Here is a 20197-nt window from a genome sequence, read left to right on the forward strand (position 1 = left end):
CTGGAGGAACCGGCCCCCGTGTCCCCCAGGTGTCCCCCAGGCCACCCCGACAGCTCAGGTTATAGTTTTCTTATTTCCCAGATTCTCGGTCACATTGGCGTGTAACTGTGAACCTCTTACAGAGTGTTGGCAAGTTCTCCTCACAAATTAGGCAAAAGAAAAACCTACAAAAGTGTGAAAACTTGTGACATGGAGTCCACCTTGGGTCCATCTGGAGTGTAGCCTTGGCCAGGCTCTTGTACTGCCCCAGGTGTATCCTTAAAGGCCTTTGAAATAAATCCCTACTTTTCCTTTACCTCTGGCCAGCCTCTCAAGGCATCAGAGGAACCAGCCCCAGTGTCCCCCAGCCCACCCCAATGCCTTGAGTTTTAGCTTCCATGTTTTCCAGTTTCTGCACTGCACTGGTACATAACTCTGAACTTCATATAAAGTGTTAGCCAGTTCTCCTCTCAGCTCAGTCAGACAGAACAATCCTTTTTCAGCCCCAGAACCAAGGACACCATTGCAGCTTCAGGCCCAAAGAGTGCAAACAACAGCAAACTGAGGAGAGCAAACCGGGAGGATGGGATTTCATAACGTGAAGCTGTAATTTGACAATTAACCCCAAGACAGAAATGAACCAAAACTTATAAAAGTGTGAAAACTTGGGACCAGACATCCATCCTGGGTCCATCCCGGGTGCAGCCTCAGCCAGGCTCTTGTCTTGCCCCAGGTGTATCCTCTGAAGGCCTCTCAATAAATCCCTACTTTATTCCTTTAACTCTGTCCAGCCTCTGTCCTGGGCAGCCTCTCAAGGCCTCAGAAGAACCAGCCCCGCTGTCCCCCAGGCCACCCCCAGGAGCACCCTGACCCCTGCAGGGATGGAGACCCCACCCCTGCCCCGGGCAGCTGTGCCAGGGCTGGGCCACCCTTTCCATGAGGAGATTTCCCTCCCCTGGGAAACTCGAGGAGGTTTCCTCCTGTGCTGCCACTTCGGAGCCCAGCCCAGCCCTGGAGAGGAGCCTGCCCAGCCATTCCCTTCCCTCCTCCAGTTCAGAACCTCAGAGCTGGGCTGGGTGGGCAACAGGAGACAGCAAGTGGAGCCCAGTCCCTGCCAGGGCAGGGAATCCGGGGGCAGATCCCACAGGATGGATCCCGTTCTTTAGGGACTGTTTATTCCTCTGCAGCTTTCGGATCTCACTCCTTATCTGCCTGGTTATTTCAGGAGCTGTTTGATTTCTGAGTCAGCCTCGGGCACGGGGGGGAAGGTTCAGCTCTCTGCTGGCTGGGAAGCACAAAGCCACATTTCATTTCTCCTTCTGCCGTGCCCTGACCTCTCCGAGCAGCAGGAAAAGCTCGGGGAGCCTCAGCACCTTCTCCCAGAGCAGGAACTTGGCCTGGGAGCTCAGGGTCTGGCCAGGCTCCAGCCCTCCAGGGCTGCAAAAAAAAAAAGCTGAAGACGAAGCCCCTGGAGCTGTTTCCTGGAAAATTCCTTTTGCAGGAGGTGGGATTGCCCTGGTCCTGCTCCCATGGCACAGCAGGAATTTCTGCCTGCACAGTTCTGCTTCACCAAGAGGAAAAGTTCACAGGTGCTTACATAAAACCATGGAACGGGTGGGAAGGACCTCAGAATTCATCCAGTTCCATGGGCAGGGACACCTGGCACTATCCCAGGCTGCTCCAAGCCCCGTCCAGCCCACCACAAATGGATAAAACACCAGGACTCTCCCTTCCCAGTGTCACCCCTGTCCTGGCTCCTGGGCTAAAATCCTGCCCAAGGGAAGGGATCACAGGATATCCTGAATATTCCCAGCATCTTCCCTTTCCCAGGGGGCACCCCGAGCCCTGCAGAGCCCCAGCTCCAAGGAACGACCCCAAAACGGCTACAGGAGATCTGCAGGAACCCCAAAAAGCAGAGTCTGAGGGGATGGGGAGAGCTCCCACCTGGCCAGAGCTGATTCCTGACAGGAATTCCTCCCTTTTCCAGCAGAAACCAAGGACAGCTTTCCCTGGCAGTACCTCCCAGCCCCAAGCAGCACCAGGAGGGCTCAGCTAAGCCCTCACCACCCCTATTTTTAAATACCTTAAGACAATCCTCATGTGAGACCTCGTTAATTGTGTTTTAAACAGCATCAGCCTGCAAATCATTTCAGTTTTTAGCTATTCATAGTGGGCCAGCCCTAAATAAAGTGGGATTTAACGAGGTGGCAGCATTGATCTGGGGTAGGGCTGGAGCTGCAGGGAGATACAGAACTTTATAAAGGTTATTAATTTATTTTTTTTTTACATTAGACACCCACAGAAGCTGGGTGGTCTAAAAGCAGGGCTGGGATTCTGGCCCACGTATTCCAAAAATTCCCAATTAATGTTTATGGCTCCGTGAAAAAAAAAAAAAAAAAAAGGTCAATTTTCTCCTTTTTTGTCTGAATCTTCAAGCTGAGAGCACATTTCACACTGAAAATCGTTTGGTGTGCCATGAAATCTCAGTGTAAAGGACGTGCTGGGGTGGGGGAATGGTTTAAGGGCTGTTTTTTAGGGATTTACTGCCTGGATCACACGGCCCCATTCCTCACAGAAAATAAAAGCAAGGGAAGGAGGATGAGTGAGGTTGATAAACTTGATTTTCCTTCCTGGTAAAGGGTGGGAAGAACTCACAGGGAACCAAAGCCCAGCTGAACACAGAGATAAAAACGGATGTGGGTAAAAATAGGGATGACAGGCTTTGCCTGGCCCTGCTCTTCTCCCTTTTATTTGAAGGTGCCCAGGAAGCAAAGGGAGCATTGTGCAGAGCAAAGCAGGGCAGGAGAAACCTTGGCGGGGAGGTCCTGGAGAATTCCATCCTCCATCCTGCCGGGGCTCAGCCCTGGGGGAAATGCAGCCGTTTTGGGGCTCTCCAAACCTCCCAGAGCCGAGCTGACAACACCCCCCGGGGCCACCCTTCCCAAAGAAAACCTCCCCAGCTCCCTACCAAACACCTCCCTGCAAGCCAGGCTAATTAAAAGGCGTTTAACGAGCATCTTCCCGCTGTGTTTTGTGCCCAGGGGCAGTGCCGGGCTTGGTTCTGCTCCCGTTTCTCTGGGAAAGGTGGAAATCCCCCTCACCTCGGCTCTGGGTGGGTTTTTCCACGAGGTTTTCCCGGGATCTGACTGAGGATCCACCTTTGGATCCTTCCTCTCTCTGAGCCCCACTGGATCCCTTCCCCAGCAGGAGCCAGATCCTGCGAGTGTGAAATTCCCACCGTGTCTTCTGCTGCCTCCCAGCCCACAATGATCTCCATTCATCCCGAGAAAACACAGGATAAAACGTTTTGCCTGGTTTCAATCTCCCTACATTAATCAAACTTTTTCTTTCTTTCTTTCTTTCTTTCTTTCCCTTTTTTTTTTTTTTCTCCCCTCCAGCCTGAGAGCCACGGCGTGGGAGGCACAGGCTGTCCCATGGAATAATATTTTCCAAGCCCTCCTCAAAGTCAGCCTGTCAGGCCGAAGCCTCTCTCTGCTGCGTCTGTTCCACCAAAGCTGGACAGGAAACAATCCGTGGGCACAGCAGCTCCAAACAAGGCCGGCATTCCCAGCACAGGGGAGGGAGGATGAATGGCAACCATTGTGCTGAGCTGGAGGGAACATCCCCAGCATCATCCGGAGGGGGGGGAAAAATATTTCTGTTTCCATCACCTCCCTGCTCGCCCCTGCGCCCTCCCTGCCTGTCCCCAGAGGAGGTTTCAGGGAGGAAATGGAGGACGGGGATGGGATGGTCCACGGGGAGCCAAAGCACCCCCGAAAGTTAAACATTGCTCCATGAAATTCCATTTCCCCCTTCCCTGCGTCCAGGGATTTGGGAGGTGCAGATTTGGGAGGGGCAGATTTGGGATTTGGGAGGTGCAGATTCAGGAGGTGCAGACTGAGGATTTGGGAGGTGCAAATTGAGGATTTGGGAGATGCAGATTGAGGATTTGGGAGGTGCAAATTGAGGATCTGGGCGGTGCAGATTCAGGAGATGCAGATTCGGGATTTGGGAGGCTCCTGCATCCCAGTGATCCCCCAGGATTCACACTCTGCTCCCACACCAGGGGCTGGGATGGGAAGGGGGAAATCAGCTCCTCGTGCTGACCTTCAAAGGAAGAGCCTCTGATGGGAACAGGGCAGGAAAAGAGAGCCCAGGGACGCCATTCCCCTTCCAGTCGCGGGATTCCAGCCATGAGCTCCCCAGGGGACACAGGAGGGGAGATGCTGCCGGTGCCGCTGTGGGATCCCCTCCCTGCCAGCCCCTTGGAGCTTCCCAGCATCCCAGCCCGTGGGATGAGGGCTCAGCATCACCCCAGGGATCCCTGGAGGTGCCTCCACCCTCCAACAGGCACGGGAGGGGAGTGTGGCAGCAGCAGGGACCTGGCCTGGTCCCTCGGCTGCTCCATCCAGCCCTGGGAACGCCCCTGGCAAAGGGGAGCAGGGTCAGACAGCCCTGCCTGTCCCCTTGTCTGTCCCCTGCCTGTCCTGTGCCTGTCCCCACATATCTCCTGTCATTCCCCTGCCTGTCCCCATCCATCCCCTGCCTGTCCTGTGCCTGTCCCCTCCCATCCCCTGCCTGTCCCCATCCATCCCCTGCCTGTCCTGTGCCTGTCACTGCCTGTCCCCCCATATCCCCTGTCTGTCCCCCCATATCCCCTGTCTGTCCTGTGCCTGTCCCCTCCCATTCCCTGCCCGTCCCCTTGTTTGTCCCCTGCCTGTCCCCATCCATCCCCTGCCTGTCCTGTGCCTGTCCCCTCCCATCCCAGCCTGCCCCGCACACATCCCACCCGTGCTGCTCCCTGCAGCTCCAGCCCCATCTGGTTCCTGTTAAAGCAGCCACCGGGGAGGGGAGGGGAAGGGGAGGGGAAGGATCCCTCCCCCGCGGTTCAGGCCGAGAACAGGGGGAGGCAGAGCAGCTTTTTTAAGCCACGGCTGCCCTGCTCTTTACCTTCCTGCCTGGAAGGCGGCCAGGAGCAGCTCCTGCCTTCCCCATTCCCATCTGGAGGGAACCTTCCCCTCCTGGGCACACCCGCCCTGCCCTGGCCCTGCCCTGGCGCTGGTTCCTCTCCTGTCCCCACAGCCTTTTGCCCCGGGCTGCTGTTTCCACCCCCTGGAAATTCCCAATATTCCCGCCCCTGCAGGGAGCGGGGCAGGAGCAGCACAGCCCCGCAGCAGCGAGGGATGCTCCTGCCTGGGGACGAGCAACAGCTCAGCCCCCATGGAAAACACCCCAAAAGGGGCATCCCACCGTCCCAGGCTGCTCCAAACCCCATCCAAGCCGCCCTCGGACAGTTCCGGGGATGGAGCAACCACAGCTTCTCTGGGAATTCCATCCCAGCCCCTGACAGAGAACAATTCCTTGCCAATACCCCACCTAACCCTGTGATATTCCCATTCCCATTATTCCCATTCCCAGTGCCCCGGCACAGCCTCTCCGTGGGTTCTCCCCACGTACGAAAACCCTGGCCGCGCCGGGGGCTGGGATCCAGCTCCCGCAGGATCCCGCAGGATCCAAGCCGCAGGAACAGAGCGTGCACACCCGGTGGCAGCAAAGAAACGCAGGAGAACGGCAAGGGCCGGGAGCGGCGCCGGGACGAGCCGGGATGATGGGCAGCAGGGAGAATCCCGGGATTCTGGATGAGCCGGGATGATGGGTAGGATGGAGAATCCCGGGATCCTGGGCGGGATGTGGAATCCCGGGATCCTGAAGCACACAGCAAAAGCAGGAGGCTCCCAGGGATTCTCGGGATGACTGAGCTGATCCAGCACATCACAGCCCCGGGTGTGTTCCAAGGTGAGATCCCCGTCTCCCTGACGATCGTTTTTGGGACTTCAGCAAATCCCGGGATGTGCCCCTGACTGGGACCACCACTGTGGGACCTGCTGTGCTCACACCCCCCCCCCTCCCCTTGGAAAACCCTGGAATTGATGGAAAAGCCCTTTGGGATCCCTGTCAAGTGTCAGGAATGGAGCGCTGGACTCATCCAAAGGAGAAGTTGGGAAGGAATTGTTCCCTGTGAGGGGGGGAGGCCCAGGTTTGCAGGAGGAGCTTCCCAAGAGGCTCAGCCCAGTGCTGGCTGGGCTCAGCCACACCCAGGAGAGAGGAGAAGTGCAGTGGAGGAGGGAAACTGAGTCACGGAGCTGCTCCGTGGAAACGCTGCTCCAAAGGAATGGATATGAGGGGGATCCCGGCTCAGGGCTCTGTCCAGTTTTCCCTTTGGATGTGCCCAGAGCCAGCACTAAACACCAAACCTAATCCCAGCTTTTCCAAACCTCCAGAACACCGAGGAACCACCTGGAATCCTCCTGGAGATTCCCAAAGGATTCCCCGGGTGCCCCGAGGTGACGGTGACGGTGACAGACACGCTGATGGCAGCGCGGTGACTCCGGCCCCTCGGCAGCTGACTGAATTTGCATCGGGCTTTTCCTGCTCCAGATGCCACCTTTCATCTCCCATGATTAATGCCCTTGGAAATCCAGAGAAAGCACCAGCTGCTTCTGCCTCCTCAGCTTCCCCCGAGCAGCTGAGGGGGAAAAAAAACTCCTTTTGTTCCAGCATCTCCAGAGCCTCCGCTGGCTTTGTGAGGAGCCTTTTATTCCCAAAGGTTAGGGGAAACACAGTGAGTAAAGCTGGAGTATCCCGCTCTTCCCCTTGGGACCTGTGGCAATCCGAGTGTCTGGAAATCAGGGATGCGATGGGGAATTGGGAATGGAAGGTTTGGGATGTGTCTTTGTGAGGCCAGAGGAGGGGCTGGACAGCCTGGAGAGGTCCAAAATCAGCCTGGATGGATCCAAGAGCAGCCCTGAGAGCCCAGGGATCCTTCAGCAGGAAACATGGAATGGTTTCGGTTGGAAGGGAACTCAAAGATCAACCTTGCCACGGGCAGGGACACCTTCCACTGTCCCAGGATCCCAGCTCCAGGGAGGAAAAAGGATCCCAAATCCTGCAGGAGAATAAAGGATCCCAGCTCCTGCAGCAAGAGAGAGGATCCAGGCTGTTCCAACCTGGCCTGGGACACTTCAGGGATGCAGGAGCCTCCCCGCCCTCCCAGGGAGGGATTTCTCCCTAAAATCCGACCTGATCCCCTCAGGAACAGGGCGGCTGAGGCGCAGCAGCAGCTGCACGTTCCCTGGAGAAGCAGAGCCCGGGCAGGGAGGAGCCGTTTCCAAGGCGGCCACCGAGAGGTGCCAAAGCCTGGGCAGCTCCTCCAGCCCCGCTCCAGATTTTGATCCCTTTTCCCCCGTTTCTCCCGCCCAGTCCCAGCTGTGCTGAGTGGGTGCTGTCACCCGGGCCGTGCTCCTGCTGGGAGGAGCAGGGAACACCCTCCGTGCCCAAAATCCCAGAGTTTGGAGGGGCTAGAGGAGCCCCCCGAGGTCAGGGCAGTGCCAGAGGAGCACAGGAGGGTTTTCCTGGGAGCACTGCCAGGAGCAGGAATGCCACGACTCGGGGATTTTGGGGCACCCAGAGCCTTCCCTGCCACCAGTTCCCGAACCCTGCCTGGCAGGAATGGGAGACAAAGGCACCAGATGCTTCCCAGCAGCTGCTCCCACCCCTTGGGGCTGCTGCTTTTAGGGAAAATCCCGGCATTTCCCGGTGCCTGGATCCATGGGGAAGCAGGGCTGCTCCCAGGTCAGGTGGGACAGGAGGAGGAGATGAAGGAATCCTGCAGGGAGCCACGGAGACAGCGGGCAGGGGCACTGGGAAGAGGAGGGTGGGGACTCCACCATTCCTGCTGCCAGCTCCAAGGACAGGGATTCACCAGGCTGAGATTTCACCCGTCTCCAGCTGATTTACACCCCCCCAGCTTCCAGCCTTGTCCCTTTCTCCTGTCCTCTCTCCCCCCTCCGGAGCTCCCCACAGCAAAGCAGGGCCCAGCTGGGCATCCCCAGGGACGTTTAACAGGGAGAAGGGAGGGGGATAAACACCCCAAAAATCCCTGCGTGCACCTCCTGAGAGCCACTGGGACGCTCGGCTGCCTCCTCCCCAGCTCCCGCGATCCCAGGGAGGGAAATCCACAGAGCCATCAGCACCAGGAGCCTTTTCTCACCTCTAAGAGTGAGGAAAACGCAGCAGCACCGGGAATTTCTTCCGCTCCCTTTGCCCTCCTGGTGCTTCCAGGCAAGTTTCGCCAATTCCACGGATCTCCAACCCCCTGGCACGGGTCCAGGTGGGGCAGCCGAGCTCCAAGGGAAAGGAAACACCCAAAAATCACGGCTGGGTCTTACCTGGCGCTTTGGAACGTGGCAGACGCGGATTTCCCAATGGCCCCGAATCCAACTCCCACTGCCAGGCCCTCTGGAACAGCAGGGAAAAACCAGTGAGGTGCAGCCCTGGGCGCAGCCCTGGGCTCCAGGGGTGAGCAGGAGCCCACCCAAGGAGGATCCAGCTCCTTTAAATCCAGGGGAATCCAACCCAGCACTGCCCGGGGTGTTCCCACTGTGGACCCAAACCAGCTGCTCCCTGGGCAGCCAGCACGGAGAGGAAGTTCTGGACTGATGGGAGCAGGGAAGGGGAAAAGATCCCAATCCCCAGCAGCTGGAATGGGATTGCACCAAGGAGCCAAGCAGTGCAAAACACCAAAGCTGTTCCCAAAACCTTGGTGGGCTCCAGAAGAACCGAACCCCATGAATTCCCTGGGAGCTGGGCAGGATCAGGCTCCCAGGAACGCCCCCTCCCCTCTTTCTGTGCCCCAAAACCAGCACAACACCTGCATGGAGAGGCTCCAAAGCTCCAGGAAACACAAACTCCACGAGAAAACTCCTACATTGCAGATTATTGTACATTACAGCTAATCCCATAATTTTAAATCCAGTTAATCCCATAAACCCCAAGGAAAACAGCTGAAAAGCCTTCCCAGGGAAAACAAAAAACCCAAAACTGATTTTCAGAAAGCACCAAAGCCTCGCTGGTTTTTCTCCCTCGGGTTTAAAATCCTCATTTTTGAGTTTTTGGGTTTTTTGGTGGGTTTTTTGGGGGTTTTGGTTTTTTTTTCCAGCCTGGTGGCCTTGCTCCCCTGCCAGCAAGGAGGGAGGATGTGGGATGGAGCAGGGATTGTGGGATGAGGACAGACCCAAAACTGGAGGGATTTCACAGCCTCCAGGGAGGGGCTCAGGGGAGCATTCCAACAGGTGGGAAACGTCCCTGGAGCATTTCCCTGCGTCCCGGAAGAGGAGGACTCAGAGGAAGGGCACCATGTGTGTGCTCGTGGCCCTGTGAGTTCCCAGTTGCCTTGGAAACAGCAGGAAAAGCAGCACGGCCCGGGATAAGCACAACATTCCCACATTCCCATCCCTGAGCCAGCACTGGGATCATCATCACAACATTCCCATCCCTGAGCCCATCCCTGTGCTGAAACTAAGCAGCAGCACTTCCCAAATCCCGCTCAGTGATCCCGAATCCCGTTCAGTGATCCCAAATCCCGCTCAGTGATCCCAAATCCCGCTCAGTGATCCCAAATCCTGCTCAGTGATCCCAAATCCCGCTCAGTGATCCCAAATCCCGCTCAGTGATCCCAAATCCTGCTCAGTGATCCCAAATCCTGCAGGATCTGCCCATCCCCCAGCCCTGTGATCCCCTGGGCCGGGGCTGGCAGAGCCCCTGTCCCCTCCCAGAGGGATTCTGGAGCTGATTCTCCTGGCTCAGCACATGGAGAGGTTTCCTCCAGGAAGCTTCTCCAGCTGCCAAGGTCTCATCCATTATTCATCCGGCTCTTGGAAGAGCTGTTAAGTTCCTAGTGGGAAATTAATCTTGCCATAATGAGGTTTGGATTTCTCCAAGAGTTTAAGCTCTGCCACTCAAGAGCTTTTCCCCTGCAGACTGAGGGCCAGAGCCCTCCAGGAAACTTCATTTTGCCATTATTGCTGGAGGATGAGCAGATCCCAGGGATTTCCCCGTTTGTAGGTCCCCGGCACCTGAGCGTTTGTGGGCATTCAGGTGGAATTTGGGAGGCAGGAGGAAATCCTGCCGGTTCCTAATCCTGGCTTAACCCCCGCAGGAGCCAGCCCATCCTCATCCCACCCTCTCCTCTTTTCTCCTCCTCCCACAAAAGCAAATCCACATTTCAATCCTCAATCCAACCCCACGGAGCTGCAGCAGCTGAACGGGAGCTGAACGACTCGACCTCCACCCGATTTGAAAGAATTCCACCCGATTTGAAAGAATTCCACCCGATCTGAAGGAATTAAAGCAGCTGTCCAACATCCCGGAGCTCCTCCATCCTGGAAACGCTTCTGTGGCAGCAGAAAAACTCCTTCCCAAATTGCCAAGGCAGAACTGAGCTAAAAGCAGGGACCGACCCCGCGGGGATTGGGCTCTGCTGACCCCACAGCACCTGAATCCATCGGAGAGATTGAAAGTTTCATCCCCGGCACGTAAACGCTTTCTCAGGCCACTGCTCCGCGAGGTTTGAATGTGACAGAGCTGAGAGCTGATGGGGACACGGCAGGAAAGCAGCTCCCACATGCATATTTCAGTGGAATATTTCATTCCAGCTGGTGAAAATCCTGGATTTAATTGGCTTTTGTCACCTTCGTGGCTGCTGCTGCCGACAAAACACCGACGTGTTATCAGTGCCTGTCACTGGCTGCCCCCGAATGGGTTTGTGACAGGTGAGCTGGTGGCAGGGGGACATCAGAGACCCCCCCCGGCCCCTCCTTAACAGTGTGAGACTGGGAGGAAAACTTCTCACCCTGGAAAACATGGAAGTGCCTCCAGGTGCTGCCATTCCAGAGCCTGGGAGGAGCAGGGAGAGTCCTGAGGGAGCTGAGCTGGGGGCACAGAGCCAAAACCAGCCCGAGGGCAGCAGCCATGGCTGGGGGTGGCACCTGAGCCCTGAGGATGTCACCTGAGCCTTGAGGATGTCACTGAGAGCATCACCCACAGCTGGGGATGTCACCTGGGTCCTTAACCCGAGGGCATCCCACATGGCTGGGGATGTCACCTGCATCCTTCACCTGAGAATGTCACCTGTGTCCCTCACTGAGAGCATCACCCAAATCTGGGAATGCCACCTGATCCCTGAGGATGTCACCTGTGTCCCTCACTGAGAGCATCACCCAAACCTGGGGATGCCACCTGATTCCTGAGGATGTCACCTGGGTCCCTCACTGAGAGCATCACCCACACCTGGGGATGCCACCCACATCCTTCACCATGAAAATGTCACCTGCATCCTTCACCCGAGGATGTCACCTCACTGAGAGCATCACCCGCAGCTGGGGAAGTCACCTGGATCCCTCAGCTGGGGATGTCACCTGTGTCCTTCACCTCAGGCCATCACCCTCACCTGGGGACGTCCCCCCTGTCCCTCTCCTGCCCTTCCCACCTCTCTGCACCTCATCCCGAGGCCTCAGGCCAGTGCATCCCTCCGCCGAGGCGCTCAGGAGCTGGGAGTGTCCCAGGCCGTGCTGAGGAGGTGACAATTAACGGGAGCTTTAATGGAAGCTCCGGGGGACCTTTCCCAGAGCTGCTGCTGATCCCGATGAGTCAGAGCCGGAGGGAGCCGAGCTCCCGGCTCTGCTCCATCCCCTCTGACCTCTCTCGTCCCCCAGCTCCAGCAATCCCTGCTCATCCCTGGCACATCCACGGGCTCCCTCTGGAATTATCCTGGAGACGCAGTGGCCGCGGGAGCCAAGCCCAGCTGGATTTTCTCTCCAGAGCAGAAACGCTGTGAAAAATTCCTGCCTGTTCCAATGAGCATCTCTCCAGCCCTCTGGAAATCTGGAATGCCATCTTTCCATCCCTCTGAGCGGGCCCCAGGGCCAGCACTCTGCTCCGCTTCCCTGAAATCCCATGGAATTGCTGCCCCACGTGCTCCCTGCGCCCACCAACTCCTTCCCTTACCTGCAGCTTCCTTGGGATGCAACGCTGCTTTTCCTCCTTCCCCTCACTAAAAACAGCCCCTTCCAGCAGGAATGGAGGGTGCTCCAAGTGCCCAGGAAGAGCCAGGAACGGGCAGGGCAGGAGGAATGCCGCAATTCCAGGAAGAGGCATCACCCAGACGAGGCACAGATTAATGGGTGCAGCTCAAGTGGCTCCCCCCGTTCTCACGCTCTGCTGAGCCCCAGTGGGTTCCCAAATCCTCATTAAAGTCAACAATTGGAAAACAGCCTCAATTTCAGCAGCCCCACGGAAAAAAAGAAAAAAAGAAAAAGAAAAAAAAAGAAAAAACCATCATTCCAAATGGATGTTCCCAGGCTTTTAATGGATCTGGGAGAATATTCATATAAATAATCAGCGCTGCTGATAATTGAGATGCAATCTGGCACTCATTGCCCTTCCCCAGGGAGCCCCAGGGCACGGGAGCACCTGTCCCGGGAGGACAAATCCAATCAATTTTTGCTAATGACAAAGCAACCAGCCTGGAAATCACCTCCCTTCCCAGGAACTCCAATCTGCCGGCACAGCACGGAACCTCTGCTGCTGCTGCCGTGCACAGCCCCCTCCCTTCCCCTGCCCTCATCCCCCAAACGCACCAGCAGCCCAGGGGCAGCTCCTGGCACAGGGGGTGAGCCCTGCCCGACCCTGCCGGGGCTGGTTTGGGGTTTAGAAAGCTGCAGAATCCAGAATTCCACCTGGGAACAGCAGGGGTTCAACCACAGGGGCTTGAGGGAGCTCACCTGGGAGGTGTCAGACCCCAGGGAACAGGTACAGACCCCAGGGATGAGGGAAAACCCCCCTGGGTGCTGAGGGAGCTCACCTGGGAGGTGTCAGACCCCAGGGAACAGGTACAGACCCCAGGGATGAGGGAAAACCCCCCTGGGTGCTGAGGGAGCTCACCTGGGAGGTGTCAGACCCCAGGGAACAGGTACAACCCCCCCCCGGGTGTCTCCTTCTCCCCTTTTGTCCCTCCTGCCCACAGCGCCACCTCCCCGGGTGGGATTTGTTCCCTGTTCGGTTCACACGCTCTGCCCATGGCTCCTGCTCATTAAAAATCAATCAATCCCAGCTCCTTAATGGCTTTCCTGCACTGGGAGCTGCAAAGGAAGGCTCAGGTGGAGCTCTGTGAGGTTTGGGGGTGAGCAGGGGACGTCAGTGTCACCTCACTCAGTGGCCTGGTGGCTCTGCCCTGCGCTCAGCAGCCGAGGGGAGCAAACAGGGAGAGGCTGGGCTGGAGGCAGAGCAGGGAGGTCTGGCCCTGCAGGGAGCTGATCCCTGAAGTTTTCTCTTTCCTGTATTTCAGGTCCTGTGCTGCCCAGGGCTGCAGCTCTGAGCTCACAGTCAGTGTCACTCAGCTCTGCACACAGCAGGGACACAAAACAAATCCTTTCCCAAAGGGACACCAAGGACAACTTTCAGCCCCAAAGCACAAACAAGGCTGGCTGGAGGGAGGAACAAGAAGGATGGGACCTCACAACCTGCAGCTGCCATTGGACAATTCAACCCCAAGGTGCAAATGGACCAAAACTCATCCAAGTGTCACACCTGGTGACCCTTTGTCCATTTGGGGACCATTTTGGGCCCACCTTGGGTGTAGCCCTGGCCAGGCTCTTGTCCTGCCCAAGGTGGATCCTGGAGGCCTTTGAATAAATCTCTGCTTTATTCTCCAGCTCTGTCCAGTCTCTCTTTCAGCTCAGCCTTCCCAAGGCACCAGAGGAAAGGCTGGAGCAGAGGGATTATCCCGGGCTGGGCTCAGCCTGGGTCTGCCCAGCACAGCACGAAGGAAAAATGGGAATTTCAGGTTTCCTTGGCAACGTTCTGGGGGTTGGAAGCATCAGCTGGTGCCTGGCTGGAAGCGGCCCCGCTGCCTTTCCCGGGGGATGCTCCAAGGCAGGGATGGGGCAGCTCCAGACAGGTCCCTGCTGTCCCCTGAGCGGGTTTGGAGGACGGGGAACACACATTTCCCATCAGCCAGGGGGAAGCAGGGCAGGGAATTGTCACCACCAACACCTGCAGCTCCTCCAGGCCTCACTGGCACACGTGGGGAGGGACTCAGGTCTGGCTGAGCCACCAGAAGTCCCCACAGGATGCCTGTGACTCCTCTGAGGGGACGCTCAGGGAGCTGGGAAAGGGGCTCAGGCTGGAGAAAAGGAGGATCCAGAGAGATTTTTTCCCCTCTCAGGAATTCCCTGACAGGCAGGGACAGCCACGGGGGTCGGGCTCTGCTCCCAGGGAACAGGGACAGGAGGAGAGGGAACGGCCTCAGGCTGGGCCAGGGGAAGCTCAGGGTGGAATTAATTCTCCTTGGGAAGAGTGGCCAGGCCTTGGGATGGGCTGCTGGAGTCCCCTGCCCTGGAGGTGTCCAGGGAAGGCCTGGAGGTGACACTCAGGGCTGGGGACAAAGGGGACATCGGGCACAGCTGGGAGGCTTTCCCAAATTCCACGGACCTGGAATTCCGAGACTCCAGGGCACGGAGATGAGCAGGACACAGCCTTGGTCCTCCCCTGGAGCTCCTGCAGCACCTCCAGGGTAGGGGAGGTGATGGAATCGGGCAGCAGAGCCAGCCCCGGGCTGGGAGCAGGGCAGAGCCCTCCAGGAACATCCCAGGAACATTCCCAGGATCCAGCCCCGGGGCCCCCACCCCGGCAGGGTTCCCTCCCCTCCCAGAGCAGCACAAAGGGAAAGGCTGTTCAGCTCACACCTCGCTAATTGTTATTTGTGATACACCAGAAACATTTTAATTAATCCGGAGTCTTCAGCACAACAGCCACCCAAGGTACAAAGCGAAACCAGAATAAACAGGGCTTGATTAAATACATAATTAATGTTCTGCTAAACCCGGCATATATGAATATTAATTAGCAGGAAGAGTCGGCAGTTTGGCATCTCCTGTCATTATCAATTTATCCTTTCCACTGGCATTCCCAGCTTTGGAACAAACCCCCCAACCTTTCCCCAAAACAAACACGGAGCGGCTGCGGGAGGCCGGGCTGGGGCTTCCATCCTCTGCCCTGCCCAGGGAGCTGCTCCCGGCCTGGAAGCAAGGGCACAGGCACTGCCAGGACCGAGCCGGCTCAGCCCTACGAGCGGCTCCAAGCCCACAAAACGATTCCCTGGAAAGGGCAGCTCAGCCCCCAGCAGCACGGGACGGGAACAGGGAGGGAGCTTGGGGCAGCGGGCAGAGGGAACTGAGGCAGTTTGGGGTGGGAGTGAGGGTTCAGAGCAGCTCCAGCCCTGCCGGGGCCCTCGGGCAGCGCAGAGCCCCGACCAGGGCGGTGGGGACCCCCTCCCCGGGATGTGCAGCCCTGTGAGGAGCTCTGCAGGCACAGGAAGGACAGGAACCCCTCGGGAACGACCTGGACACCTCAGAGCGCTCCCAGGGAAGCAGAGGGAGCACCAGAGCCAGGAGCTGCTGCCAGAGGGAGCTGGAGAGAGCCCACGGAGCCCTGGCAGTGCTTTTGGAGCACTTATAAAGGCTGATATTCCTCAGAAGAGCTTCTGAAGGAGATGGATAGCGGCTTTTTACCCAGGCAGCTCGTGATAGGACAAGGGGGAACGGTTTGAAAGGGAGAGAGGGAAGATTTCCATGAAATGTTGGGAATCAGTGAGGCTGGGGAGGCCCTGGGATGGAATTCCCAGAGCAGCTGTGGCTGCTCCATCCCTGGAAGTGCCCAAGGCCCTCTTGGAGCACCCAGGGACAGTGGGAGGTGTCCCTACCCGTGGCAGGGGTGTCACTGGGTGAGCTCCAAGGTCCTTTCCCACCCAAACCATTCCACGACTCCCCGAGGAGCAGGGAGTGATTTTTCCCAGGGGCTCGGAGCACCCCCAGCACGAGGAGTGCTCACCCTGCAAGGAGCCTGTGCTAATCTCAATTAAATCTCATTTAACTGCAGCCCGTGCCAGCCTCTCCTCTGGCAGGGCTGCTAATTGAGGCAGAGATTCCCGTGTTTCCAAACCCTGCTGCAGGCAGGGAAAGCAGAAGGAATTCAGAGCCCCAAACTGCTGCTCACCTGATTTCATCCCAGGCTGAATTATTTATCCCCAGCCTGAATTATTTCTCAGGGCAGAGCTGGCACCTCATGCCCTGCGGGAAAGGCTCTGCAGCACCAGGGCTCAGGTCCAGCCTCTGGGATTTGGGACCTGGAGGTGACTTTGGACAAACCCCCAGGGCAAGGAGGGTTGGGTTGGGCAGGGCTTTGTCACTGCTGGATGGCCCCAGTGTCACCAGCACTGCTGGGGGGGGGCTGAAAGCCACTGGGAAGGAGCAGGAGGGGCTTGGGGGTTCAAGGTCAGGGACAGGGACAGGGACAGAGCCAGCACTGAACTGAGCCCCAGGCAGGGGACAGAAAACACCAGGGACAGCCAAGGAGGGGACACAAAACACCGGGGACAGCCAAGGAGGGCACAAGTGGGCGGCTCCTGCCTCCCCTTCCAGGAGGAAAAAGCGAAGGAAAGGAATAAAAGAAACCAGAGCAGGGGGTCCCCCACACTGCAGAGCCCAGGGACACCCCGAGACTCTGCCCCCTCCTCCTCCAGGGACCTGCTCCTGGTCCCACCCAGCAAAGCTCCAGCCTGGCTGGGCCACGCTCTGGGGCTGATGAGGATGATGAGGGTGATGGGGACAGAGCTGCCGAGCCCCACAGTGACACCTTGTCCCCCATCCCAAACCTGGCAGGGCTGCAGTTCCCTTGCCTTTGCAATGAAAACCCTCCCAAAAACCTCCTCGGCATTTCAGCCCCTCCCAAAAACCTCTCGGGGGGTGAAGCTTTAATGCTGTGCCAGGGAGGGTTCCAAACCCTCTGTCCCCACGCACAGGTGGCTCTGTGCTCCTGGAGGAGCAGCTCAGCACCTCAGGGCCACGTCAGCACCGTCCTCCTCCGCGGGGGACACTTTGGTCACTGCTCTGCAGAACTTTCTCCTTTTGCTGGCGACAGGCGGGGACCAGGGAGGTGCCACCTGACACCTCGTTTGAGGGATGGAATACAATTACACTTCACTCCCGGTTTTTTGGGGTTTTTTTGGAGTGTGAGGCTCACTTAAAGCTCCTTCCTCGCCCTTCCTGCCAGGCACCTTCCCCTCCCAGCAGCACCTGGAGCTGAACTACAACACCCAAACCATGCCCGCCCCGAATTAATTAAGGGGAGAGGGATGAAGAGGGAGAAATGTTTTGCTGCTGCTGACAAACTGGAGCAGGTTAACGCTCGGGAACAGCTCGTGCTGCTGATGCAAGAGGAGCAGCAAATCATTAACTCCCAGCTTCTTATCAGGATAACCCAACCCCAGGCAGCTGCCTGCCCCAGGGGGGCACCAGGAGCACCCAAGGGTGCCCACAGCCAGCTGGAAGGAGGCAATTCCCGATGGAGTTTGGGATAAAAATAAAAATAAAAGCCACTCTCAAAGTCACCCAGCACGAGGTGAGGTGTGGGGGTCCCAGCAGCTCCACTCTGCCAAATACCCAGTGCTGGGAAAACACAGCTCTTCCCAAAACCTTCCTTGTCCCTTCCCAAATTTACAGATCCAGAAGCCCCTCCCTGCACCCACCCAGCCTCCAGTCTGAGCCAGGCACAGAGCAGAGAAGGGAGAATGGAAAGGTGACGGAAGGAGAGGAGGAGGAGGAGGAGGAGGAGGGAGGGGGGGAGGGGGGGAAAAACCAGGAAAAAAGCCCTGGAAAAGGCTTATTTTGCCTTATCTTATTTTCAACATCCCCAAGAACTGCAAAGCAGCCCAACATCCTGAGCTGTCCCAAACTGATCTCATCATCCTCTGAGCTCCTCTCCCAGCAGCACGAAGCCCAGCCTGGCAGGACTCAGCCCTCCAGGACCCACAGCTCCACAATTGCCCACCCACTGTCCAAACCCGTGCCTTGCCTAAGGAAACAAACCCCAACTGCACATTCTCCTGCAACTCAGACTCTGAAATATGAAACAAACCCCAACTGCACATTCTCCTGCAACTCAGGAGCCTCAAACAGGAAACAAACCCCAACTGCACATTCTCCTGCAACTCAGACTCTGAAATATGAAACAAACCCCAACTGCACATTCTCCTGCAACTCAGGAGCCTCAAACAGGAAACAAACCCCAACTGCACATTCTCCTGCAACTCAGACTCTGAAATATGAAACAAACCCCAACTGCACATTCTCCTGCAACTCAGGAGACCCTGAAACAGGAAACAAACCCCAACTGCACATTCTCCTGCAAGTCAGATCCTGAAATAGGAAATAAACCCCAACTGCACATTCTCCTGCAGCTCGGGAGGCTCTGAGATGCATCTCAAGCTGTTCACAGGCACGAGAGAGAGGCTGGGAGGGAGCAGGCTTTGCCGCCTTTCCCCACAAACCCTCGGGAATGACAATTCCCACCCACGCCGGGCTGGCAGGAGCGAGGCTGCAGCTGCCGCAGGTCCCCCCGAGCCCCCTCCCCACGGGGGGGTTCTGCTGCCAGGGCCTCACGTGGCTGAGCCCCGGCAGATCCGCGAGAGGATCCTGCCCAACGGCGCCCACACAGCCAGAGCCATCTGCCAGGGACACGGGGAGGGAGCTGGGGGATCCGCTCGGGGAACGGGCTCACCTGGGATGTTGTGGATGGTGATGGCCAAGATCATCAGCATGATCCTCCTCCAGCTGCTGCTCCCGGCCAGGGCGGCTCCGTCCCGGGGGGCCGGCGGGCTCTCGGGCAGGGGGGGCCCCGCTCCTCTCCTCCTCTGGTAGGGCTCCCCGTTCTCAGCCTTGTCTGGGGACACAGGACACCGGGGTCAGCTGAGGAGGGGACAGGAATCACCAGGGACAGCCAAGGCGGGGACATCAAACACCAGGGTTAGCCGAGGAGGGGACAGGAATCACCGGGATCAGCCAAGGAGGGGACACAAAACACAGGGGGCAGCCAAGGAGGGGACACAAAACACCAGGGACACTCCCTGGTGTCACCTGCCCTGTGACAGCAGCACCCCTGGCCGGCCCCAGCAGGGAGCCCCTGTCACCATCACTGCAAACGCAGCGAGGTCCTGCCCAGGCAAACACTGTCCTTGTCACCGGCGTATTGTCACTGTCCCCAAACGCCAGCCCGGGCTGTGACGTTTGGTAGCAGAGCCTCAGCTCTGCCCTCGGGGACAAGGATAAATGTTTTGTTTGAAGCAGGACACGGACAAACAGATTCCAGGGAGGAGCAGCCTGGCCAAGGCACTGTGGGAACGCTGGCACGGGGCAGCCACGGCTGCAGCCACCTCGGGGGTCATTTCAGTGCTTGGCACTGTCCCCTGTCCCCACAGCCAGCCCTGTCCTGAGCTGACCCTGCCCAGGCTGACCCACAGACCAGACAGAACACGGACACGGGGTCAGCAAAGCCCCACAGATCCCTGTGGAGCTGCAGTTTCCATGGGGGACCAGGCTGGAGTGGGGCAGGAATCCCCCTCTGGCACCCGAGCCCTTCCAGGCAGGGGATAAAGGGGTTCTGGGGAGACAAAAAGTCACCTTCGAGTGACCCCAGAAAGCTCCAAGTGCTCCACAAAACACCACAACAGCCAGGGCAGATTTTCATGGAATTATGGAATGGTTTGGGGGGAAGGGTCCTCAGAGCTCATCCAGTGTCACCACTGCCATGGGCAGGGACACCTCCCGCTGTCCCAGTGGCCTTGGACACTGCCAGGGATCCAGGGGCAGCCGCAGCTCCTCTGGGAATTCTTTTCCAGGGCCTCCCCACCCTCCCAGCCAGGAATTCCTTCCCAATATCCCATCAGATCCTCCTCTCTTTCAGTCTGAAGCCACAAGCAACAAAAAAACAAAGCCCAGCCCAGCTCTGTCACCTCACTGCCACCTCCTCAGGTGCTCAGGCCCAGCTCATTTCTATCAGATACCTCATAACTGATTAATTTATATTTTATATTTTTATATTTTATATTTTACACTCTTATATATTTTATCGTCTATGTTTTATATTCTATATTTTATTTTTAATTAGTCTGCCCGGTCCTACTGGCGGGGGAAATGATGAAAAATTTCCCTTTTCCGAGGAGATCTGAAGCCCGTCCAAGGCCAGTGGTGACAAAGGATGGGGGAACGCCACGGGGGTGAGGAAAACAGGGAAAACCTGTGGAAATGAAAAAGAATCGGCGCGGCTTTTCCCGGGAACGTGCCGAGGAGGGGGTGGGAGGGAGAGTTCGAACACCAAATCACCTCTCCCATAAATGATCCCGGGATTAGCCGGGGATAAAGGCAGCAACACCAAAAGCAGGGAGAAAATCCCGGCATCGTTTTCAGAGGAGTGTCACACACAGAGCCCGCTCAAGGGATGGGCTCTACTTCCAAGTCCTGCTGGAAAAGAGGATAAAAGGGATAAA

The 20197-nt window shown here is 57.4% G+C and overlaps 1 protein-coding gene across 3 annotated transcripts in view; it reads right to left on the bottom strand.

The window, feature by feature from the left end:
- Positions 1-20197, bottom strand: part of SLC39A11 (solute carrier family 39 member 11) — a 63328-nt gene that overhangs the window by 6647 nt on the left and 36484 nt on the right. For all 3 annotated transcript variants that reach the window (XM_066200541.1, XM_066200543.1, XM_066200540.1), the window contains exons 6-7: positions 18433-18594; positions 8208-8277 (exon numbers count right to left, since the gene is read on the bottom strand). In XM_066200541.1, coding sequence (XP_066056638.1) covers positions 8208-8277; positions 18433-18594 — 232 coding nt within the window. The remainder of the gene's footprint in view (positions 1-8207; positions 8278-18432; positions 18595-20197) is intronic.

Source organism: Chamaea fasciata, unplaced genomic scaffold (assembly GCF_029207755.1).
Source record: "Chamaea fasciata isolate MVZ Bird 193981 ecotype frontalis unplaced genomic scaffold, bChaFas1.0.hap1 SCAF_19, whole genome shotgun sequence".
NCBI lineage: Eukaryota > Metazoa > Chordata > Aves > Passeriformes > Sylviidae > Chamaea > Chamaea fasciata.